Source organism: Scyliorhinus torazame, chromosome 1, assembly GCF_047496885.1.
Source record: "Scyliorhinus torazame isolate Kashiwa2021f chromosome 1, sScyTor2.1, whole genome shotgun sequence".
Taxonomy (NCBI): Eukaryota; Metazoa; Chordata; class Chondrichthyes; order Carcharhiniformes; family Scyliorhinidae; genus Scyliorhinus; species Scyliorhinus torazame.
In genome coordinates, this window is record NC_092707.1 from 314,551,618 (window position 1) to 314,573,667 (window position 22,050).

A 22,050-nucleotide genomic window follows, 5' to 3' on the forward strand; every position below is an offset into this window, starting at 1 on the left:
TTTGCGTCCTCATTCATCGCATACACAAATGGCGACGTGGCCGCAAAATATCACCAGAATCGGAAATCGAGAATCGTGGGCGAAATTCTCCGTTATCGGCGGAAAGTCTGCCGATCGGCGCAAAAAACGGCGCAAATCCCACTTGCGTCACGTCATAAAAATGGGACGATAGTCTCCGGCCCGAAATGGGCTAGCAGCGACGTAACGGGATCCGCGCTTGCGCAGTGGTTCACGCCGTGCAGCGTCATAGCGCTACACGGCGTGACGGCTCATAAGGCCGCGCAGCTCCCCCCACCCGACCGGAACACCCGACCGCAACACCCGACTGGATGGCTGGCCGTCGCTCAGCCCCGAGGTTCGAGTCACGCGATGTGGAGGCGCTCCTGGATGCGGTGGAGCAGAGGAGGGACACCCTGTATCCCGGGCACGGCCGCAGAGTTGCCCCACGCCACAGCCGGCGTCTGTGGAGGGATGTGGCAGAGGCCGTCACCGCTGTGGCCCTGACACCACGGACAGGCACCCAGTGCCACAAGAAGGTGAACGACCTCATCAGAGCAGGCAGGGTGAGCCTCCCCATATCCCACCTCCCCATATCCCCCCTCCCCCATATCCCCCCTCCCCCATATCCCCCCTCCCCCATATCCCCCCTCCCCCATATACCCCTCCCCATATCCCCCCTCCCCCATATCCCCCATATCCCCCCTCCCCATATCCCCCCTCCCCCATATCCCCCTCCCCCATATTCCCCATATCTCCCCCATATCCCCCCTCCCCCATATCCCCCCTCCCCCATATCCCCCCATCCCCCATATCCCCCCTCCCCATATCCCCCCTCCCCATATCCCCCACCCCATATCCCCCCTCCCCCATATCCCCCCTCCCCCATATCCCCCTCCCCCATATCCCCCATATCCCCCCTCCCCCATATCCCCCCTCCCCCATATCCTCCCTCCCCCATATCCCCCCTCCCCATATCCCCCATATCCCCCCTCCCCCATATCCCCCATATCCCCCCTCCCCCATAGCCCCCATATCCCCCCTCCCCCATATCCCCCCTCCCCCATATCCCCCCTCCCCCATATCCCCATATCCCCCCTCCCCCATATCCCCCATATCCCCCCTCCCCCATATCCCCCTACCCCATATCCCCCCTCCCCCATATCCCCCCTCCCCCATATCCCCCATATCCCCAAGTGAATCCAGCCCTAACCTTAACCTCTGCAATGCACGCGCAACCAATGGCGTGCATTCATATACCTGCCTAACACTGTTGCCTTTTACCCCTGCCACCACCCCCCCCCCCCCCAGGAGAAGCGCGCACACAACAATAGGGAGCATGGAGCATGTGAGGACTGGAGGAGGGCCCGCTGATGAGAGGCCACTGACCGTACACGAGGAAAGGGCCCTGGAACTGGCTGGCGGACCTGAGGACCGGGAGGTTGCTGATGCAGAGGTTGGGGGCCCACGAGCAAGTGAGCCACCAACAGCCCGTCCCCATATCCCCCCTCCCCTATATCCCCCTCCCCCGTATCACCTGATCACGGCCTGATGTCTAACCATGCATGCTTCATTGTGTATCGCAGGACCAAACGTCCAGGCACCCATCCCCGCAGATGCACACCGCCCGCAGGATGCCCCTCGGAGACCACAGGAGACGGAGAGACCCGCACCCTCCAGCATGCGACGCCCGCAGGATGCCCCTCGGAGACCACGGGAGACGGAGAGACCCGGACCCTCCAGCATGCGACGCCCGCAGGATGCCCCTCGGAGACCACGGGAGACGGAGAGACCCGGACCCTCCAGCATGCGACGCCCGCAGGATGCCCCTCGGAGACCACGGGAGACGGAGAGACCCGGACCCTCCAGCATGCGACGCCCGCAGGATGCCCCTCGCACACCACGGGAGACGGAGAGACCTGGAGCAACAGGGAGACGACACCCCCGTCACGTGCGGGAGCGACCACCCAGCGATGAGGGGGGCAGCCACAGGCCCCCGTCACATCCGAGCCAGGACACCACTACCCAGGACACCACTATCCAGGACACCACTACCCGGGACACCACTACCCAGGACACACCTACCCGGGACAGCACTACCCGGGACAGCACTACCCAGGACACCCCTACCCGGGACAGCACTACCCGGGACAGCACTGCCCAGGACAGCCCTTCCCGGGAAGACGAAATACCGGACAGTGACTCAGAGTGGATGGGTGGAGACGAACCCCCACCCCAAAGTGCCATGGAGTCAGAGTGGGACGAAGAGCACGACACAACGCCACTGCTGTCACCAACACCCTCCACCATCGCAGAAACACTCACCACGGTTGGGCACTTTAGTGATGAGGCGTCTGGTACACTCACTGGTGCGCACAACACAGCCGTCCCGGTACAGCAGGTGGAGGTAGGAGCAGCAGAGGGACCGGGCGGTCGGAGAGCAGCCCAGGCCAAGCGAACATCTGCCGCCCAGATGGATCCCGGGTTCCTGCAGTTACCACACCCACACATAGATCCGATGCAACCACCGACACGGAGACGAGCGAATAGGGTGACGGGTGGCTTGCGGCGGCTGCGGTCGCAGGTGGAGGAGTCCACCCGCGTCCAGGAGCTGGGGGTGGTCCCGGTCATGCGTGCCACCCAGGCTGACACCGCACGGGTGGCGTCCGCGGTGGAGGCAATGGGTGCGACGGTGTCAGACATGGGGAACGGTTTGCGAGGCCTGGGGCCTTCCGTGCAGGCGGCGTCTGTGGCCCAGGAAATGGCTGCCCTCTCACAGGAGGCCATGAGCCAGTGCCAGCGCCAGATGGCAGAGACGCTCAACGCCATAGCCCAGTCTCAGCAGGCCATGGCCCAGTCTCAGCAGGCCATAGCCCAGTCTCTGCAGGCCATGGCCCAGTCTCTGCAGGCCATGGCCCAGTCTCAGCAGGCCATGGCCCAGTCTCAGCAGGCCATGGCCCAGTCTTAGCAGGCCATCGCTGAGGGCATCGGCGCCAGTGGCCATGTGCGAGCCGGCGTCGCACTGTCACAGACAGGGTTTGACAACCCCCTGGGCTCCATGGCTGCAAACCTGCAGACCCCTGTCGATACCAGCACGGGCCTCCAGGACTGGCAGCGCCAGATGTCGGGGGGGCGTCGGATGGCCAGTCCGTTCGCATCCCCCACCCATGTAGAGGCCTGGGGGCCATCGGGCACCCCGAGGGAGGAGGAGGTGGTGTGGTCCGTCCCGGCTCCCTCTGTAGGGGAGGTCCCGGTACACCGCGACACCTCGGACTCCCCCCCTTCCGTCCCAGGTGCATCGGGTGGGCAACGGGCAGGACAGGCTGGCAGCTCGCCATCCCAGTCGCCCGGGCCGCAGCCTGGCCCATCTAGGCCAGGACGCCCCAGGAAACGGCCGCCAAAGGGATCCAGTGTCAGAGGGCAGGAATCACAGGAGTCCACCTCCAGTTCTGCTGTACCGTCTGGGGAACCACGTAGACGTAGTCAAAGGGCCCGTAAGGCCAAACAATTAGACACTGAGTAAGTTGGCACGGGTGCAGGGCACAGATGAGTTTTAGGGGCTAGGGCACATGCATGAACTCCTTTGGTTATTAAAGTCAATGTTACACCTACCGAAGCTGCCTTTGTGCTCTGTCCAAAGTGTGCGGGCGTGTCATGTACATTGAGCGCAAGTGTGTGTGTGAGGGGTGGTCTTACCTCAGCCCCAGGTGAGTCTGCCCCCTTCCCCCTGGGCCGCCATCAACATCCCCCGGGCAGAGGACGGGACCGTGCGCTGCAGTGTCACAGCCGCATGCAGGGATGGTCCGGGTGGATGGTGGTACTGTGGCCATGGGTCAGACATAGTCCAACGATGTAGAGCCAGGAGCTCATCGGAGGCGGGTTGTCATCATCCTCCATGGCCTGCGATAGACACGCGTCCACCCGCAACTGGGTGAGCCCAGCCCGTTGTGCCGCCGTTGGATCGGCAATTGGGGGGGGGGTGGGGGGGTGGTGGTGTGCATGCGGGTGGGGTGTGTGGGGTTGGGGAGGGGGGTGAGGGTGCTGGGTGGGTGGATGGGTGGGGGGGGGTGGGTGGTCGGCTGTTGCCATGGTGTGCGGTCTGTGGCCATACTACCCGATTCCCACGCCCATCTAGTCAGTGAAGCGGGCGGCTATCAGTCTGTCCCGTGCCCGCTGGGCCAGCCGGTAACGGTGGACAGCCACCCGCCTGTGTCTACCCCGTCTGCCCTGACTATTGCCCCCATCCCCCTCATCTGGGGAGGACTGTGCCTCTTCCTGCTGCTCCTCCACTCCGCCCTCCTCTGCCTGCGGCACATCGCCCCTCTGCTGGGCTATGTTGTGCAGGACGCAGCACGCCACAATGATGCGGCCGACCCTATCTGACCGATACTGGAGGGCGCCCCCAGAGAGGTCCAGGCACCTGAAACGCATCTTCAGCACGCCAAAGCACCTCTCGATCACTCCCCTTGTCGCTACATGGACATCATTGTAGCGGTTCTCCGCCTCATTGCGTGGCCATATAGGCGTCATCAGCCACGATCGCAATGGGTAGCCCCTGTCGCCCAGCAACCAGCCCCTCAGCCGGGGATGGCGTCCCTCGTACATGCCGGGGATGGATGACCGCGACAACACGAATGAGTCGTGTACACTGCCTGGGTGACGGGCGCAGACGTGCAGGATCATCATGCGGTGGTCGCAGACCACCTGTACATTCATCGAATAGGTCCCCTTCCTATTAGTGAACACGGTCCTGTTATCTGCAGGTGGCCGCACGGCGACGTGCATCCCATCGATCGCGCCCTGGACCATGGGGAACCCGGCAACGGCAGAGAAGCCCACGGCCCGGGCATCTTGGCTGGCCCGGTCCACGGGGAAGCGGATGTAGTGGTGCGCCATAAAGGGGATCTGTCACTGCCCGGATGCACCGGTGCACCGATGTCTGCGATATGCCGGACAGGTCCCCACTCGGTGCCTGGAATGACCCCGTTGCATAAAAGTTCAGGGCCACCGTAACCTTGACGGACACGGGGAGAGGGTGTCCCCCGCCAGTGCCACGCGGTGACAGGTGTGCCAGCAGGTGGCAGATGTGTGCCACGGTTTCCCGGCTCATCCGGAGTCTCCTCCTGCATTCCCGGTCCGTGAGGTCCTGGTATGACTGCAGGGGCCGGTACACACGTGGGGCCGCGACGTCCTCCTCCACCTCCTCGTCCTGTCGGTCAAGTGTCCCTCCAGCCTGGGCGGCTGCCGCCTGCCCCTCTGCGGCAGCCTGCGCCGCCTCTCTGGCACGCTCATCCTCCTCCTCCTCCTCCTCCTCATCCAGGGCAACATAGACATGAGCTGCTGCCAACACGGCGGCCAACATCGCTGGATGGTCTGAAAACATGACGGCCTGGTGGGGGGGAGGGGAACGACGGCATGTCATCATTGCCCATATCCCCTCCTCCCCCCAACCAGGTGGCATGGTCCAACTGTTGGAGGCTGGCACCTGGCCAGGTGGACCAACTCATTTGCCCTCCCATCACCCTCCTCGGCACGGACCCACTCCAACCCCCAACCTCCACCCCAGCACGGACCCCCTCCCCAACCTCCACCCCGGCACGGACCCCCTCCCCAACCTCCACCCCGGCACGGACCCCCCCCCAACCCCCAACCTCCACCCCGGCACGGACCCCCTCCCCAACCTCCACCCCGGCACCGACCCCCCCCAACCCCCAACCTCCACCCCGGCACGGACCCCCTCCCCAACCTCCACCCCGGCACGGACCCCCCCCAACCCCAACCTCCACCCCAGCACGGACCCCCTCCCCAACCTCCACCCCAGCACGGACCCCCCCCCCAACCTCCACCCCGGCACGGACCCCCTCCCCAAGCTCCACCCCGGCACAGACCCCCTCCCCAACCTCCACCCCGGCACGGACCCCCTCCCCAACCTCCACCCCGGCACGGACTCCCCCCAACCCCCAACCTCCACCCCGGCACGGACCCCCTCCCCAACCTCCACCCCAGCACGGACCCCCTCCCGGCACTCCCCCGGAGCCCAGCCTACTCTAACCACCCCCCCCCCCCCCCCCCCCGCCGCACACACACACACACAAGCCGAGACACACCTCTCCTCACGCAATCAGTCTGCGGCCACGCCATTTCCTGCCCAGAGCCAACCCCCCAGGCTGTCACTCACCTCCTTGCTGGTCGGCGTGAGCCTGGAGCACCGGGTCACGCCGATGAAAAGGAGGTTTGATTCACGTCGACGTGAACGGTCATCACGTCGACGGGACTTCAGCCCATCCGGAAGGGAGAATATCGGCAGGCCGAAAATCGGCTGCCTTGCGCAGACCCGTGACATTCTCCGCGGCAGCGGCGCCATTAACGCCCCGCCGACTTTTCTCCCTTCGGAGACTTCGGCGGGGGCGGGATTCACGGCGGCCAACGGCCATTCTCCGACCCGGCGGGGGGTCGGAGAATGACGCCCCGTAAATCGGGAATCTCACCGGCAAGATCTCATTCTCTGATTCTCCCCGCACCCCGCCAGTGACATTACGAGGTTTCTGCCCAGAAACGTTGGGAACCTCATTTAAGTAAATTATAACGTAATTAAAGGGCACCCCATCATATGTTCCCCCAAATAGGGATATCCCCTCATGCTAACATGATGTCACGTTAGCAAGGTTTACAATAGTATTTTTAAAAATTTTGCTTCCTTTTAGAGGGCAGCACGGTAGCATTGTGGATAGCACAATTGCTTCACAGCTCCAGGGTCCCAGGTTCGATTCCGGCTTGGGTCACTGTCTGTGCGGAGTTTGCACATCCTCCCCGTGTGTGCGTGGGTTTCCTCCGGGTGCTCCGGTTTCCTCCCACAGTCCAAAGATGTGCAGGTTAGGTGGATTGGCCATGATAAATTGCCCTTAGTGTTCAAAATTGCCCTTAGTGTTGGGTTACTGGGTTATGGGGATCGGGTGGAGGTGTTGACCTTGGGTAGGATGCTCTTTCCAAGAGCCGGTGCAGTCTCGATGGGCCGAATGGCCTCCTTCTGCACTGTAAATTCTATGTTCTATGTTAATCTATGTTAAAAGTCTTTAAAAAGGGGAACCAGGTGGAGTGAATCCGTCGGGGGTGCACAAGTAAGTATAGCCCGTGGGGGAGAGAGACATGTCCAAGCAGTACTCCAGCATTGCATTGACACTGCCCCCTGGCACCCTGCCATTGCCCCTGCCATTTTCAGAATCCAGAGTCAAATTGAACAGCATTGATGTTTATATAATGGAGCACCCTAAACCAATGTGTTTTGTGCAAAGTTATAATTGCTTTTTTATTCTTCTATTCTATATCCCATTTATGAAATCAAAAATGCTGTTGCGTTTTATGGCTTTATTGACCTAGTATGACACTTACAGGGAATTATACATTCAAACACTTACGCCTGATATTCCCAGGCTCACCATTGCTCAAGACCAAACATCCTATCCCGACTTCCACACTCATAACCATGGAAGGGTTCTGGTGCCTGCAGGAGCCCATCAGTGGCAGCTGCAGGCTTGAGCCATTCTGTCCTGTAAGATGGAGTGGCATCCTCCAAGGATTCAAATGGACAGAATTATTTTTTTCATCTCTTGAGCTTTGATTGGAACCACTCCAAATGGGGAGAAAGGGGTTTTTGCAACTTCTGATACCCTGTTGGCATGGGGAGAGTGGTGATGGATCTGCCTATAATGGCCCACAACCAATCTAAATTTAACAATTTGCTCAAATGAGGCAGAATCCACAGTATAGAACCAAGACAGCTCAAAGATCTGACACGATGGTGAATTCCAGGAGAGAGGGATGCTCAGTAGGTTAAAGTTTTTTTTTCAATTCACTTTAATGTCGATACAGAAATTCATTTTGGGTACGTTGCTCATTCATTAAAAATTATGTATAAATAAATGAAAACAATAAAAGAAAGAAAATTACGGTGTCACAGAGTTTTAACTTTAATCAAAATATATGGAGAAAGAAAAACAAAAAACTTTTGAAAAAGCATTAAAAAAGCGAAAATGAAGAACAATCTGAAATTCGCAGTGCTGCGCAGCACTACCATGAAGCAGATTTTTAAATGAAATATTGAGTAGTATAGACTAAAGTTTTGAATGTAAGGCTGGATGAAGGTACAGAGTAGAGTGGAACTAAGACATAGAGGGCCTGGCAAATAAGTACAAGTGGTTTGAATTCAGTCTTTTGGCACAGAGAACCAGTGAAGGTCATAGAAAATCAGAGTTTTGAAAAAGCATCACTTCATGAAGGACAATGTGGACAGTGAAGTTTTAAGGAAGTTAGATTTTGTGTATAGAGAATTTTTGAAAGCAATCAGGAGCCTTCAATGGATATGAATTCTGTCTACTGAAGAAATTGAGGGCCATAATAATGAGGACCAGATTTCCACCTAATTTCCTCTTTTCTGGTACAATGTCGTAAATTTAATAGTGATATCAATGTTGTGGAAAAGTGATTAAAACTAAACCATTATTATAATCATGTACATACTTAGGTGCTCTGGAACAGGTCATCCTTCATGACATTTACTGTACACTGGACGATTGGCAAGAGATTGCGGATGCATGCAAGACTCATAACCACAATGCATTGGCTGACAACATTTTTACTGTGCTCACATCACAAGAAGGAGGAACAGTAATAATGATTACAGCTGATGATGACAACGATGGTGCAAGATTAACAGAACATGTTTTGTTGTAGCTCAGACTTTCACTGAGGATTTACCGGGTTTGTACTTCACTTGAAACACTGCATGTTTTATAGCTTGCCAACAAAAAGATGAATATTTTACTGGGATGGTCATTTTTAAACTCTTTAGTTTTATATATTGCAGCTTATCACATCCTCAGGGCATGTTGGAATGCTTTCTAATCAATGGGTTACTTTTGAAATGTTATGTTTGAAAACACTGCAGATAATTTGTACACAGCAAGACTCCATTAACAGTAAATAAATGAATGACCAGATAATCTGTTTCTTTTAAGTGATGGATAAAGCATGAATGTTGCCCAAAACATTAAGAGAAGTCCCTGCTGTTTGAATAATGCCATAGGATCTTGTACATTTACTTGAATAAGTAAAGGGAATTGCAGTTTAAGTTCTCATCCAAAACGTGGCATTTCTTACAATGCAGCACTTCCTCAGTACTATACTGTAGCCAGGTTATGTTAAATGGTACTTGTACTCACAATCCTCTCCCATAGAAGTAAGCGTGGTACAAATTGAACCAAGTTCACATTTATCTGATAAAATATTTTTTTCGTTTTAAACTGTAATGTTTCTTGGTATCCAGAGTGTTGCTGTACATTAGGCACCAACATATCACATGCTGGGATCTATTAGATGGAGACACACAGAGCATGCAAGAGTGCAATCATGAAGCATCTATGGTATTGTGGACCTGTGCACACATTGTGAATTTCCTTAAATTTTAATGTCACTAAATTATCCAATTGACATTCGTCACTTTAAAAAATATATAAATTTAGAGTTCCCAATTCATTTTTTCCAATTAAGGGGCAATTTAGCGTGGCCAATCCACCTACCCTGCACATCTTTGGGTTGTGGGGGCGAAACCCACGCAAACACGGGAAAAATGTACAAACTCCACACGGACAGTGACCTAGAGTCAAGATCGAACCCTGGCGCTGTGAGGCAGCAATGCTAACCACTGCACCACCGTGCCGCCCCGACATTCATCACTGACCCAGAAGAAAACAGCCCACCAAGATTTAATGATTGCTGTGGCACAGGCTTCCCTTTTCCAACGGCAGTTTAAATCTGGTGCCAAGTAAAGAGATCTCCAGGTGTCCTAAAGTAGTGATTTCAACAAGCAGGGGAAACAGCAAACCAGAAAGTCAAAAGTACACAATTCCTTCAGTTTCCATTTACATATTCCAATAGTGAAATAAATGATCAGTATTGGATTAAGGTAGAAATGAAAATATTATATATTCTTTATATAAATTTAAAGTACCCAATTCTTTTTTTCCAATTGAGGGGCAATTTAGTGTGGCCATTCCACCTACCCTGCACATTTTTGAGTTTTGGGGGTGAGACCCACGCAGACACAGGGTGAATGTGCAAATCCACATGGACAGCCGGGGTCGAATCCAGGTCCTCGGCGCCATGAGGCAGCAGTGCTAACCACGTCATCACCAAAATGAAAATATTATAACATCTTTAAAAATCAAACTGTGTAGAATTCTAACATAATGGTATTTTACTACATAAAATCAACTTTTCAAAGTCAGTGAGGGTGTTTCTGGTAATTTTGAACTGAATATGCTGTTGTGTTCTGTGATACCACCATTGTAATGATGTACACAGAACATATAGTTGTTTAACTAGGAAGATGATTTATTAACAAACACATGGAAAGATAACACAGGAACTATAATACAGACAAAGGCTACTAAATTAATTCAGTGAATTCCCCTGGAGCTACTCTAAGTGCAACTATCTTGTCGTACGTCTTAATACCAACTGGCGGGTATCTCAAGTCACGTAATAGATCTCTATCGCCAGCAGCTGGTCGGAGGTCGCATTGCTAACTATATACAGAACTGTGCACAGGCATGTCACCACATCTCCCTTCCTTTGGAACTGTTAACATTTATATTCAAATATAACTATGTCTTACAAAAAACATGATCTGCATTATCATTTTACACATGTCATCTATACAGATACAACTGTGCCTCACACAACATGATATGCCTGATGAACGTGTCCCTGTTGCACAGTTTATTGGACAGTCATGATGACATCGCCCCGTTGGTCTTCTGAGCTTTTATCAGCTGCTCGATGTCGCTTTAACTTCCGGAAGACTGGTTTTCTTGCAGGTCTTTTTTGTCTTATCAGCTTGTTTGGCCTTTTTTAAAATACATTTAGAGTACCCAATTCATTTTTCCAATTAAGGGGCAATTTAGCGTGGCCAATCTGCCTAGCCTGCACATCTTTGGGTCATGGGGGCGAAACCCACGCAAACATGGGGAGAATTGTTTAGCCTTTTGACGCGATGCGCTCAGAAGACCGTTTTTTTTGCTAATCTTCTTTGTATTATCAGCTTGTTCAACCCTCGACCGGGATGCTTTCTTGCTGCATCGTCATGTGCTTTCGGGCCTGTCGGCCGCATTGCCGATGTCCTCTTCCTCTTCCCGACCCACGGTATCCTCCACTCTCTTTGTTTATTTTTTTTTTAAACAAACATTTTATTAAGGCATTTATGGTTTTCTAACAACAAAAGATGCAACTACAAATGTAAACATAATTCAGTGTGTAACACGCCCCCAACCAACAACCATACCCTGCCAACTTGGCCTACACACACACTCCCCACTCCACTCTCCTTCTCTTCCTCTTCCTTTCCATGGGAGGGATACTCTAACCGCCTCTTTTTCTTCTTGCTTTGGTGGCACCCATCAAGTCGCTGGATTGCGCCATAGCACAGTGGGCTAAATGGCTGGCTTGCAATGCAGAACAATGCCAGCAGCGCGGGTTCAATCCCCGTACCGGCCTTCCCAAACAGGTGCCAGAATGTGGCGACGAGGGGCTTTTCACAGTAACTTCATTGAAGCCCCCTTTGACAATAAGCGATTATTATTATTACTAGTTGTTTGTATATCACCTGCTGTGCAGGCTGACCCTGTGTTTTCTGCCCCCATAGCTGCGTTCAGAGTCTTGCTGGACCGATGTATTTTGGTTGATCAATGGGTGTGACCACATGCTGAGTTGCATGCCCATCACCTGGTGAAAAGCCCAGTGTCGGCATGTTTATGGATGGTTTTGTGGTTGCAATCAAGTCTGCAACATCAGGAGCAGTCTGCAAAGCCTCACACTCTGGTGTCTGGGCTGAATCAACATCCCCAACGTTAGATGCTGCTCCTTTGTTTGTGTTTGAGCCTCAGTTGGTGGCTCATTCTCACTTGATATGACGATGTATGTGTCGTCGTTTGCTGAGGAGCCGATTGGTGGCTCATCCTTGCAACGGAGTTGTGGCCAACACAGGCTAACTGTTGCGGACTCTCTGCTCTTCCCGCATCCAATTGTCTCACACCATGCATTATCTGTCCCCCCAGAAGTAGGCAGCCCCCAACCCTTGGGAGCGGAAGAAGACTGGTATGGGCCTGCCGGACTTATGGCCCCCCACCTTCGCGGAGCAGAGGGCATTGGACCTGACAGAGCTGGCAGTTACAGAGGCGGAGGTCGGCATTGGACAACCAAGTGAGCCCAAATGTGTTGCAATGTCATAATGGGCGCCCCCCCCGCACCCCCCTCCCAACCACACAAACACATCACGCCTATCTGCGATCTCCACATAGGTTTTGTATTGTGCCTTGCAGGGTCACCACCTGATGATGTGGGACCGTCCCCTGCCCCCAGCCACAACCCCCTGACCACCTGGCGACATGGTGGCTCTTTCTGGGATCTCTAGGATCTCTGGGATCCTGCCCCCAGCTGCAACCCCGCAAATAAACAGAGTACATGTCCGTGGTCGCCACCGACTTCTTGTCACGCCCTCCACCATCCCCGAGACACTCACCTTGGTTGGGCACTTTAGTGAAGAGGCTCCTGGGACACTATCCAGTGCACACCACACACATGCAACGGTACATCAGGTGGAGGTAGGAACCCCTGAGGGGGTGGACAGTCGGAGGGCGGTCCAACCCCAAGCACTAACTGCCATCCAGACGGGTCTAGTTCTTTTGGAAAGGGTGATTCCATCAATGTTGGAGATGCAGTCGCAGAGCCGGAGACTACATGAGGGTTTGTCAGCAACCATCCAGCGCCTGCAGGAGTAGGAGATGGTGCCGACAATGCGTGCCACACATGCCAACACCACACGGGTGGCATCAGCGGCGGATGCCTTGGGTGCAAAGGTAACGGTCATAGGCCAGGATGTCCAAGGCTTGCGGCACAGTGTGCGGGTGGTGGCTGAGGCATAGTTCAGGGTAGCCATGTCACAGGCAACCATGTACCAGTGCCACATGGACGTTGCTGTGGCGCTTCAAAGCATGACCCAGTCACAACGGGCCATGGCTGCGGGCATTGAGAGCATTGGCCTGGTGCTGGCTGACCTAAGCTAGCCCCAGAGACATGTGGCACAGTTCCAGATGAACCTGGCTTGGTCACTGGATGAAATGGCACAGTCGCTGAGTGACGTGGCCCAGTCCCAGAGGGACATGACACAGTTCCAGAGAGACAGTAGACCAATCGCTGTGCTCCATGGTCGCTAGCATGAAGCCCCTGGTTGAGACGAGAGCGGGCCTCCAAGACTGGCAGCGCCACGCAACAGCGGATCCCCCGGAGCTTGCTCTGGCCGTGCTCCTGTCCCGAATGGCTCAGGTGCCAATAGGCACCCTGAGGGAGGAGGTGATGGGGTTCGTGCCGGTGACACCCGCAGGGGCAGTGCTGAAACACTGCAGCACCTCTGAATCCCCCCACCTGTCCCAGTTTCATCAAATGGGCAGAGGGCTGAACAGGATGGCACCAGGCCACCTGTGACACCCCGGAAGACGGTCAGGCCCATCCAGGCCCAGTTGCTCCAGAAGACAGCTGCCAAAGGGGGCCCTGGTCACAGGACGGATACACAGCAGGCCGCCTCCAAGGCTGATGTATAGCCTGGGGGACCATCCTAGAAGGAGTGTTAGGACATGTGAGGTTAGGAAGACAGACGGCAGTTACTTTGGCATGGGTGCAATACACAGGATAACATTAGGGGTTTGGGCACAGTTATTGTACGTAGCACTGTCACAAATAGACACCTGTTCACTGATGTTCTGAACTGCCTCGGCCCTCTATCTGAAGGATGTGAGGGATGGGCTGGGTGACCATGCGACATTGCAGAGGGCATGCCGGATATAGGTGTGGGAGAGTGTGTGGAAAGCCGGCGGTGCTGCATGCGGGTGTTGGAGGACGGCACAGGCCAGGGGCCCCAGGGCAGTCAGTGGTATACCCAGTGGTCACTCTTGGAGGCTTGGGAGCTGGACCAGAGATTCGCCAGCGCCGTGTGGTAGGGCCTACCCGGTGTGTGACCAATTGATGGGTCAGCTGGGGTCTGCGATTCCCTAGGGGAATGGCCTGGGGGGATGGGGGGGCACCCATAGGTCCGGTGGCACTGCACATTTACAGAATACAGTGGGCAGTCAGTGGAGTGCACAGCCAATTGGCTGTCTTGCAGGCCGCAGCAATGACAGCCTGTGCCCAGGCACCCCGGTCCTGGGGGATACACCCCAAGTCCACAGCCCATCTTCTGGTCACCCCCTCAACTCGATCCGGCCCTGGCAGATGCTCTCCCCCACAGCCAGTGGCACACCTGTCAGCCCACTGATGTGCCTTTGGAAACATAACTCACTACCCCTCTCTCCCTCAGCAGCCACGGCACCCAGTCCCCATTTTTAAATACCACAAGGGAACGCTGCTGCCGTCAGTTCCTCCTGGCGGAGGCAGAGCATCGTGGGAGGCCGGAGACTACTGTGTCAGGCCTGTTAATGATATGTTAACCAGTGTTACTGTACGATTTGTATGCCCGCGCCAGTGCAGGGCATGGAACGCATCTACACGCCATCGAGACACCGAAACATAGCGCTCTGTTGGGTGCCCGGCGCTGACTTCGATTTTCCGCTGACAACTGATTCTCCTCCCGATTACGATCTGTGATTCTTGCGTCACTGGATGGAGAATCCTGCCCAATATTTCACCAATATTGGGCCTTGCCATGGATCAGGCAGGAGAAGACAGACAACAGCAATCAGTTCCAAAACACAACCCTGAGTAAGAGTCAGAAAAAGTATCTGTGAACTAACCAGTCACTGATTCCTGAGTTGAGGGTATTGTTCTATAAGGAGCAATTGTGTAACAAGGCCTATATTCCCTGGAGTTTAGAAGAATGAGAGGTAATCTAATTGAAGTGCATATGATTCTTAAGGATCTTGACAGGGTTTGACCGTTTAGTAGAACTAGAATAAGAAATGTCTTCACTCAAAAGGTTTTGAATTTTTAGAATTCTTTTCCCCAGTAGCTGGATGGTCTGTCATTGATTATATTCAAGACTCTTTGATAGCTTTTTAGGTACGAAGAATATAAAGGAATATGGGAGTAGTGCAGGAAGGTAGAGTTGAGGAGAAGATCAGCCATAATCTTGTTGAATGGAAGAATAGGCTTGAAGGACCAACTGGTCTACCGTATAGCCTATTCGGAAGTGTAGGAAGATGGCCTTTTGAAACCACACTATCATGATTCTACAAAAACTATGTGTTAACAATTAATTTCATGGGCAGCATGGTGGTGCAGTGGTTAGCACTGCTGCCTCACGTCGCCGAGGACCCGGGTTCGATCCCACCCCAGGTCACTGTCCGTGTGGAGTTTGCATGTTCTCCCTGTGTCTGCGTGGCTCTCACCCCCTCAATGCAAAAAGATGTGCAGGGTAGGTGGATTGGCCATGCTAAATTGCCCCTTAATTGGAAAAAAAAGAATTGGGTACTCTAAATTTATTTTAAAATCACTACAGAGTTCTTTACGTTTCAAAAGAAATTAGAGGAATTATATATACTAGTACCAAAAGATCATTCCAGTTAAAGACATATGCCAAATTGAGCAAATGGTGCCAAAGTTGTAGGCTAGACACTATCCAAATGTGAAGAATGGCCAAATGTACATTCTTATCATGTCACATGTTGTATTCTAAAATTCTCACCATGTAATAGTTGTATAGGTGCTTGCACCATCAAAGGAACAGCAGGCAGGTTGCCTGTGCACCAACACTTCATTATCGCCCTCTGTGTCCCAGAGGGGAATAAATGCTTTCAGGTGAGGAGGGGGGAGACACATGGAATAGAGCAAATAAAAAAGAAAAAATAGCCCCAATGCTATTTAATCGTTTTCTAATCACAAATGTTGTTTTCACCTGGGATCGTATTATTATGTGGTGGGAAATTGGCACTGCTGTGGTTTGCAGAGTGTAAAAAGGATTTTGAAAATGTTTTACTTTACTGTCCGTTCTCAATGATAAAGGGGTCAAGTAAGAGTAACACAGATTTGTTTTTTCTTCGAGTCGCATGAACTATTAGTGTTGACAGATCTGGGAGAACAATCTCTTTTGTTTGGGGAGTTTTATTTGTGCTGAACAGCTAAAATGAAGCAGCAGAAGTAATTTAAAGAGTGATTTGTTAATGATAATATTGCTCTTTTATTCATCTTTAAAGCAAGTTAGGATCAGATGAACCAAGACTTTGTTTTTAGAGCAACAACTTTTCTCTTATTATTACAAGCTAATATTTCACATCAAGATTGTTTCTTAATTTCTTTGTGATTTCATTATCAGACTTAAAAATCCTCTAACATGCTGCACAGATGGTACAGAGAAATAGATATGATGATTTGTTTTCACACTGTTCACAGCTTTTTTGTTTAAGGGCTGAGAAGAAACAGCTTAATTTCTTATCCAGCACTTATTTTATTCTGTACCACATACATTCTAATTTTAAACACATTTAAATATTTCAAGTTGCATTCGTTTCTAACCTTTGCAATCATTAAAAAAAGGCATGGAAGTGGTCCAAAATGGGCAATCATTTCTGTGTCACTGCTATCTTTATAGTCCTAACCATTCTAGTCTTATTTTCCTGCTCATTCTTTGTATCCTTTAATATTTTTCATCAAATATTTGTCTTACTTTCTTTTAAACATTATAGTTGGTACAGTTCAATACTCACATGTGGTAATCATAGAATTTACAGTGCAGAAGGAGGCCATTCAGCCCATCGAGTCTGCACCGGCCCTTGGAAAGAGCACCCTACCTAAGCCCACACCTCCACCCTATCCCCACACCCTATCCCCGTAACCCCACCTAACCTTTTTTGGATACTAAGGGCAATTTAGCATAGCCAATCCACCTAACCTGCACATCTTTGGACTGTGGGAGGAAACCCACGCAAACACGAGGAGAACGCGCAGACTCCGCAAAGTCAGTGACCCAAGCCGTGAATCGAACCTGGGACCCTGGAGCTGTGAAACAACTGTGCTAACCACTATGCTACCATGCTTTCCATATTCTATTAACCTTTTACATAAAAACATTTCTTCTAATCTTCTTTATGCTTGCAGCACTAATCCTAAACTAACCATCCTTGTTCCAGTTAAACATAGCTTTGTATTTCCAAACCTCAATTATATCTGTATCCTTTTATCTATTGTCACCCTCAAGAGTCAAAATAGGTCGCCTATTGACATTTGCACATTGTTCATTCAGAACAATAATTCAACTGACTTTTAATGCCCATTCCTGGGTATCCTGGCCATTCTGAAACTTACTAGTGAAGGCAAAACGGGAACACAACAGTAATTTAGGGAGTTTCAATCAATCTCTTGGAAATACTGGATTAAATCAGTACTTATATCAGCTCTCTTACCAGCGAATGAGAAAGGATTTATTCATAAGACTTTTGCTAAGAGGTTATTTGCAATACTTCAGAGGTTTACTCAATTACACCAAGATAGTTGGCAATTAGTTTGAACCTCAGATGAGGATCGATATGACCACCAGAAACAAGAACCTGCTGTACAGAACCTGGACAACAGAGATGGCAGCAAAGAACAAAGAACAACACAGCACAAGAACAGGCCCTTCAGCCCTCCAAGCCTGCGCCGATCACGTGTTCTATCTAGTCCATCCGCGTGTATACTTCTCTACCCTGTCTGTTCATGTGCCTATCCAGATAAGTCGTAAAGGTCATTAACGTATCTGCCTCAACCACCTCACTTGTCAGTGCTTTCCAAGCCACCACCACCCTCTTTGTAAAAAACTTTCCCCGCACATCTCCGCTGAACCTTTCCCCGCTCACCTTGAACTGGTGCCCCCTTGTAATTGTCATTTCCGCCCAGGGAAAAAGCCTCCCACTGTTCACCTTATATATACCTCGAATAATTTTATAAACTTCTATCAGGTCGCCCCTCAGCCTCCATCTCTCTAGGGAGAACAATCTCAGTTTATTCAATCTCTCCTCATAGCAAATACCCTCCATACCAGGCTACATCCTGGTAAACCTTTTCTGTACTCTCTCCAAAGCCTCCACGTTCTTCTGGTAGTTCGGTGACCAGAATTGGATGCAGTATTCCAAATGTGGCCTAACCAACGTTCTATATAACTGTGACATAATTTTTGAGCTTTTATACTCGATACCCCGTCCGATGAAGGCAAACATGCCATATGCTTTCTTTACTACCATTTCCACCTGTGCTGCCACTTTTAAGGATCTGTGGACCAGCATACCAAGATCTCTCTGTGTCTCTATGCTCCAGATGGTTCTGCCATTTATTTTATAGCTCCCACCTGAATTGGATCTACCAAAATGCATCAGCTTGCATTTGTCCGGATTAAATTCCATCTGCCATTTCTCTGCCCAATTTTGCAGCCTATCTATATCCTGTTGTATTCTCGGACAATCTTCATCACTATCCGCAATTCCTGCAATCTTAGTATCATCCGCAAACTTGCTAATCCGACCCGCTACGTTTTCTTCCAAGTCATTTATATATATTACAAAGAGCAGAGGTCCCAATACTGATCCCTGCGAAACACCACGGGCGAAATTCTCCCCCAACGGCGCGATGTCCGCCGACTGGCGCCCAAAACGGTGCCAATCAGACGGGCATCGGGCCGCCCCAAAGGTACGGAATGCTCCGCATCTTTGGGGACCGAGCCCCAACATTGAGGGGCTAGGCCGGCGCCGGAGGGATTTCCGCCCCGCCAGCTGGCGGAAACGGCGTTTGTTGTCCCGCCAGCTGGTGCGGAAATTACATCCCCAGTCGGCGCATGCGCGGGAGTGTCAGCGGCCGCTGACATTTTCCCGCGCATGCGCAGTGGGGAGAGTCTCTTCCACCTCCGCCATGGTGGAGGCCGTTGCGGAGACGGAAGGGAAAGAGTGCCCCCACGGCACAGGCCCGTCCGCGGATCGGTGGGCCCCGATCGCGGGCCAGGCCACCGTGGGGGCACCTCCCGGGGTCAGATCGCCCCGGCCCCCCCCCCCCAGGACCCCGGAGCCCGCCCCGCCGCCTGGTCCCGCCGGTAAATACCAGGTTTAATTTACGCCGGCGGGACAGGCAATTTCTGGGCGGGACTTCGGCCCACCTGGGCCGGAGAATTGAGCGCCCCCCGCTCAATTCTCCGGCCCAGGTGGGCCGAAGTCCCGCCCAGAAATTGCCTGTCCCGCCGCCAACCGGCGTGGCCCGATTCCCGCCCCCGCCCAATCTCCGGTACCGGAGACCCGGTGGGGGGTCGGAGAATGACGCCCCACTTGTTACAGACCTCCATTCGGAAAAACACCCTTCCACTGCTACCCTCTGTCTTCTATGGCCAAGCCAATTCTGAATCCATCCAGCTAGTTCACCCCTGACCTCATGTGATTTAATCTTTTTCACCAGCCTGCCATGAGGGACCTTATCAAATGCTTTACTAAAGTCCGTGTAGACAACATCCACAGCCCTTCCCTCGTCAATCATTTTGGCACCTCCTCAAAAAATTCAATTAAATTTGTGAGACATGACCTCCCTCGTACAAAACCATGCTGTCTGTCGCTAATAAGACCATTCACTTCCACATGTACATAGATCCTATCTATGAGAATCTTTTCCAACAATTTCACTATCACTGACGTTAAGCTCACTGGCTTATAATTACCCGGATTATCCTTCCAGCCCTTCTTAAATAACGGTACAACATTGGCTCTTTTCCAATCCTCTGGGATCTCACCTGCCAATGAGGATACAAAGATTTCTGTCAAAGGCCCAGCAATTTCATCTCTTGTCTCCCTCAAAAATCTGGGATAGATGCCAACTGGCCCTGGGGATTTGTCTACCCTTTGTAACACACCTAACACTTTCTCCCTCGTAATAACGACCTGTTGTAAAGTGTTTACACATCCCTCTCAGACACCACCAAGCAACATGTCCCTCTCCTTTGTGAGTACCGATGCAAAATACTCATTAAGGACCTCACCTACTTCATCTGGTTCTACACGTAATTTCCCTCCTTTGTGCTTGAGTGGACCAACTCTTTCTCTAGCTGCCCTCTTGTTCCTAATATACATATACAATGCCTTGGGATTCTCCTTAATCCTATCTGCCAAGGACATTTCGTGACCCCTTTTTGCCCTCCTACCTCCCTGCTTGAGTCTTCTCTACTGTCCTTGTATTCCTAAAGTGCTTCATCTGTTTTTAGTTGCCTGTACCTCACATATGCATCGTTTTTCTTTTTGACAAGATTCTCAATTTCCCTTGTCATCCATGGTTCCCGAATCCTACCTTTCCTGTCCTTCCTTTTTACCGGCACATGCTGTCCTGCACTCCCATCAACTGCTCCTTAAAAGACTCCCAGATGACAAATGTGGATTTACCCTCAAAGTGCCTCTCCCAGACACCAGAGAAGAGGAGGAGCACAGGTGGAAGCAGCACAGAGGAGTGTAACTTGCAGAAGGCACTACCCAAAAGTCTAATAATAATAATAATCTTTATTGTCACAAATAGGCTTACATTAACACTGCAATTAAGTTACTGTGAAAAGCCCCTAGTCGCCACATTCCGGCGCCTGTTCGGGTACACAGAGGGAGAATTCAGAATGTCCAATTCACCTAACAAGCACGTCTTTCAGGACTTGTGGGAGGAAACTGGAGCACCTGGAGGAAACCCACGCAGACACAAGGAGAACGTGCAGACTCCGCGCAGACAGTGACCCAAGCCGGGAATTGAACCTGGGACCCTGGCGCTGTGAAGCAACAGTGCTAACCACTGTGCTACCGTGCTGTCCTGAGTGGACGGGTTGAGGCTGAATTCCTTGACATGTCCAAATAGCAGTGTCTCAGAAGGCTCAGGTAATGGCAGACTTATGTTTATTTCAGTGGATGTGGGTATTGCTGGCAAAGCCAGCATTTATTGCCTATTCATAATGCAAAAGTAGACAAAAGTCTGAGGACAAGCACTACCAGATTCAAAAACAGCTTCTTCCTCGCTGTTACCAGACTCCTAAATGACTTTCTCATGGACTGATCTGATCTCTTCACACATCTTCTCTACTGAGTAGAACTACACTCCTGTATGCTTCACCCGATGCCTGTGTCTATGTATTTACATTGTGTATTTTATGTTTGCCCTATGTCTTTTAATGTATGGAATGATCTGTCTGAACTGTAGGCAGAACAATACTTTTCACTGTACCTCGGTACACGTGACAATAAATAAATCCAATTGACCTAGGGGTTTTCTCTGCCAACTAGTTCTCTAGTTTGTTTAGAGTGATGTTAATTTCATTTTGTTTCCCTGATTTTCCAGAGGAACAAATTTTGACTTGAGGGATCCTTATCAACTCTGCATGGTCTCTGATCACCGACCGCACCTCTCATAGAACTCCTTGTCTGCCAAAAGCCCTGAATCCAACCTCCATCCCGGCCTCTGTTCCTGCCTCAAGCTAAGTCTAACCTCCAGCTAGTGCGGCACATGGTCTGAGAAAACGATTCCCTTGTTTTCCGCCCCACCACCCCCACCAACACTGCTAGGCTCACTGCAAAAAGGTCCATTCTGGAATATACCTTGTACACATGCGAGAAGAAGGAGTGCTCCCTTTCCCTCCTAGTTCCTAAACCTTCACAGATCCGCCATTCCCATCCTTTCCGTTAATCCTCCCAGCTCCTTTGCCATCCTCAACCTTCTCATTGACTTAGGGCTCGACCTGTCCACCCTCGGTTCCAGCACACATTTAAAACCACTCCCCATACTGATGAATGTCCAGATCTGGAATCCCTCCCAGCACCTCCTTCACAAATCCCACGTCAAAGAACAACAAAGTACAAAGAAATGTACAGCACAGGAACAGGCCCTTCGGCCCTCCAAGCCCGTGCCGACCATGCTGCCCGACTAAACTACAATCTTCTACACTTCCTGGGTCCGTATCCTTCTATTCCCATCCTATTCATATATTTGTCAAGATGCCCCTTAAATGTCCCTATCGTCCCTGCTTCCACTACCTCCTCC

At 51.7% G+C, this 22,050-nt stretch overlaps 1 protein-coding gene across 2 annotated transcripts in view; it reads left to right on the plus strand.

Moving 5' to 3' along the window:
• Nucleotides 1–9,124, plus strand: part of LOC140424276 (clathrin heavy chain linker domain-containing protein 1-like) — a 208,731-nt gene extending 199,607 nt beyond the window's left edge. For both annotated transcript variants that reach the window (XM_072507852.1, XM_072507853.1), the window contains exon 11: nt 8,519–9,124. In XM_072507852.1, coding sequence (XP_072363953.1) covers nt 8,519–8,727 — 209 coding nt within the window. In that variant the 3' untranslated portion in view covers nt 8,728–9,124. The remainder of the gene's footprint in view (nt 1–8,518) is intronic.
• The last annotated feature ends 12,926 nt before the right edge of the window (nt 9,125–22,050 follow it).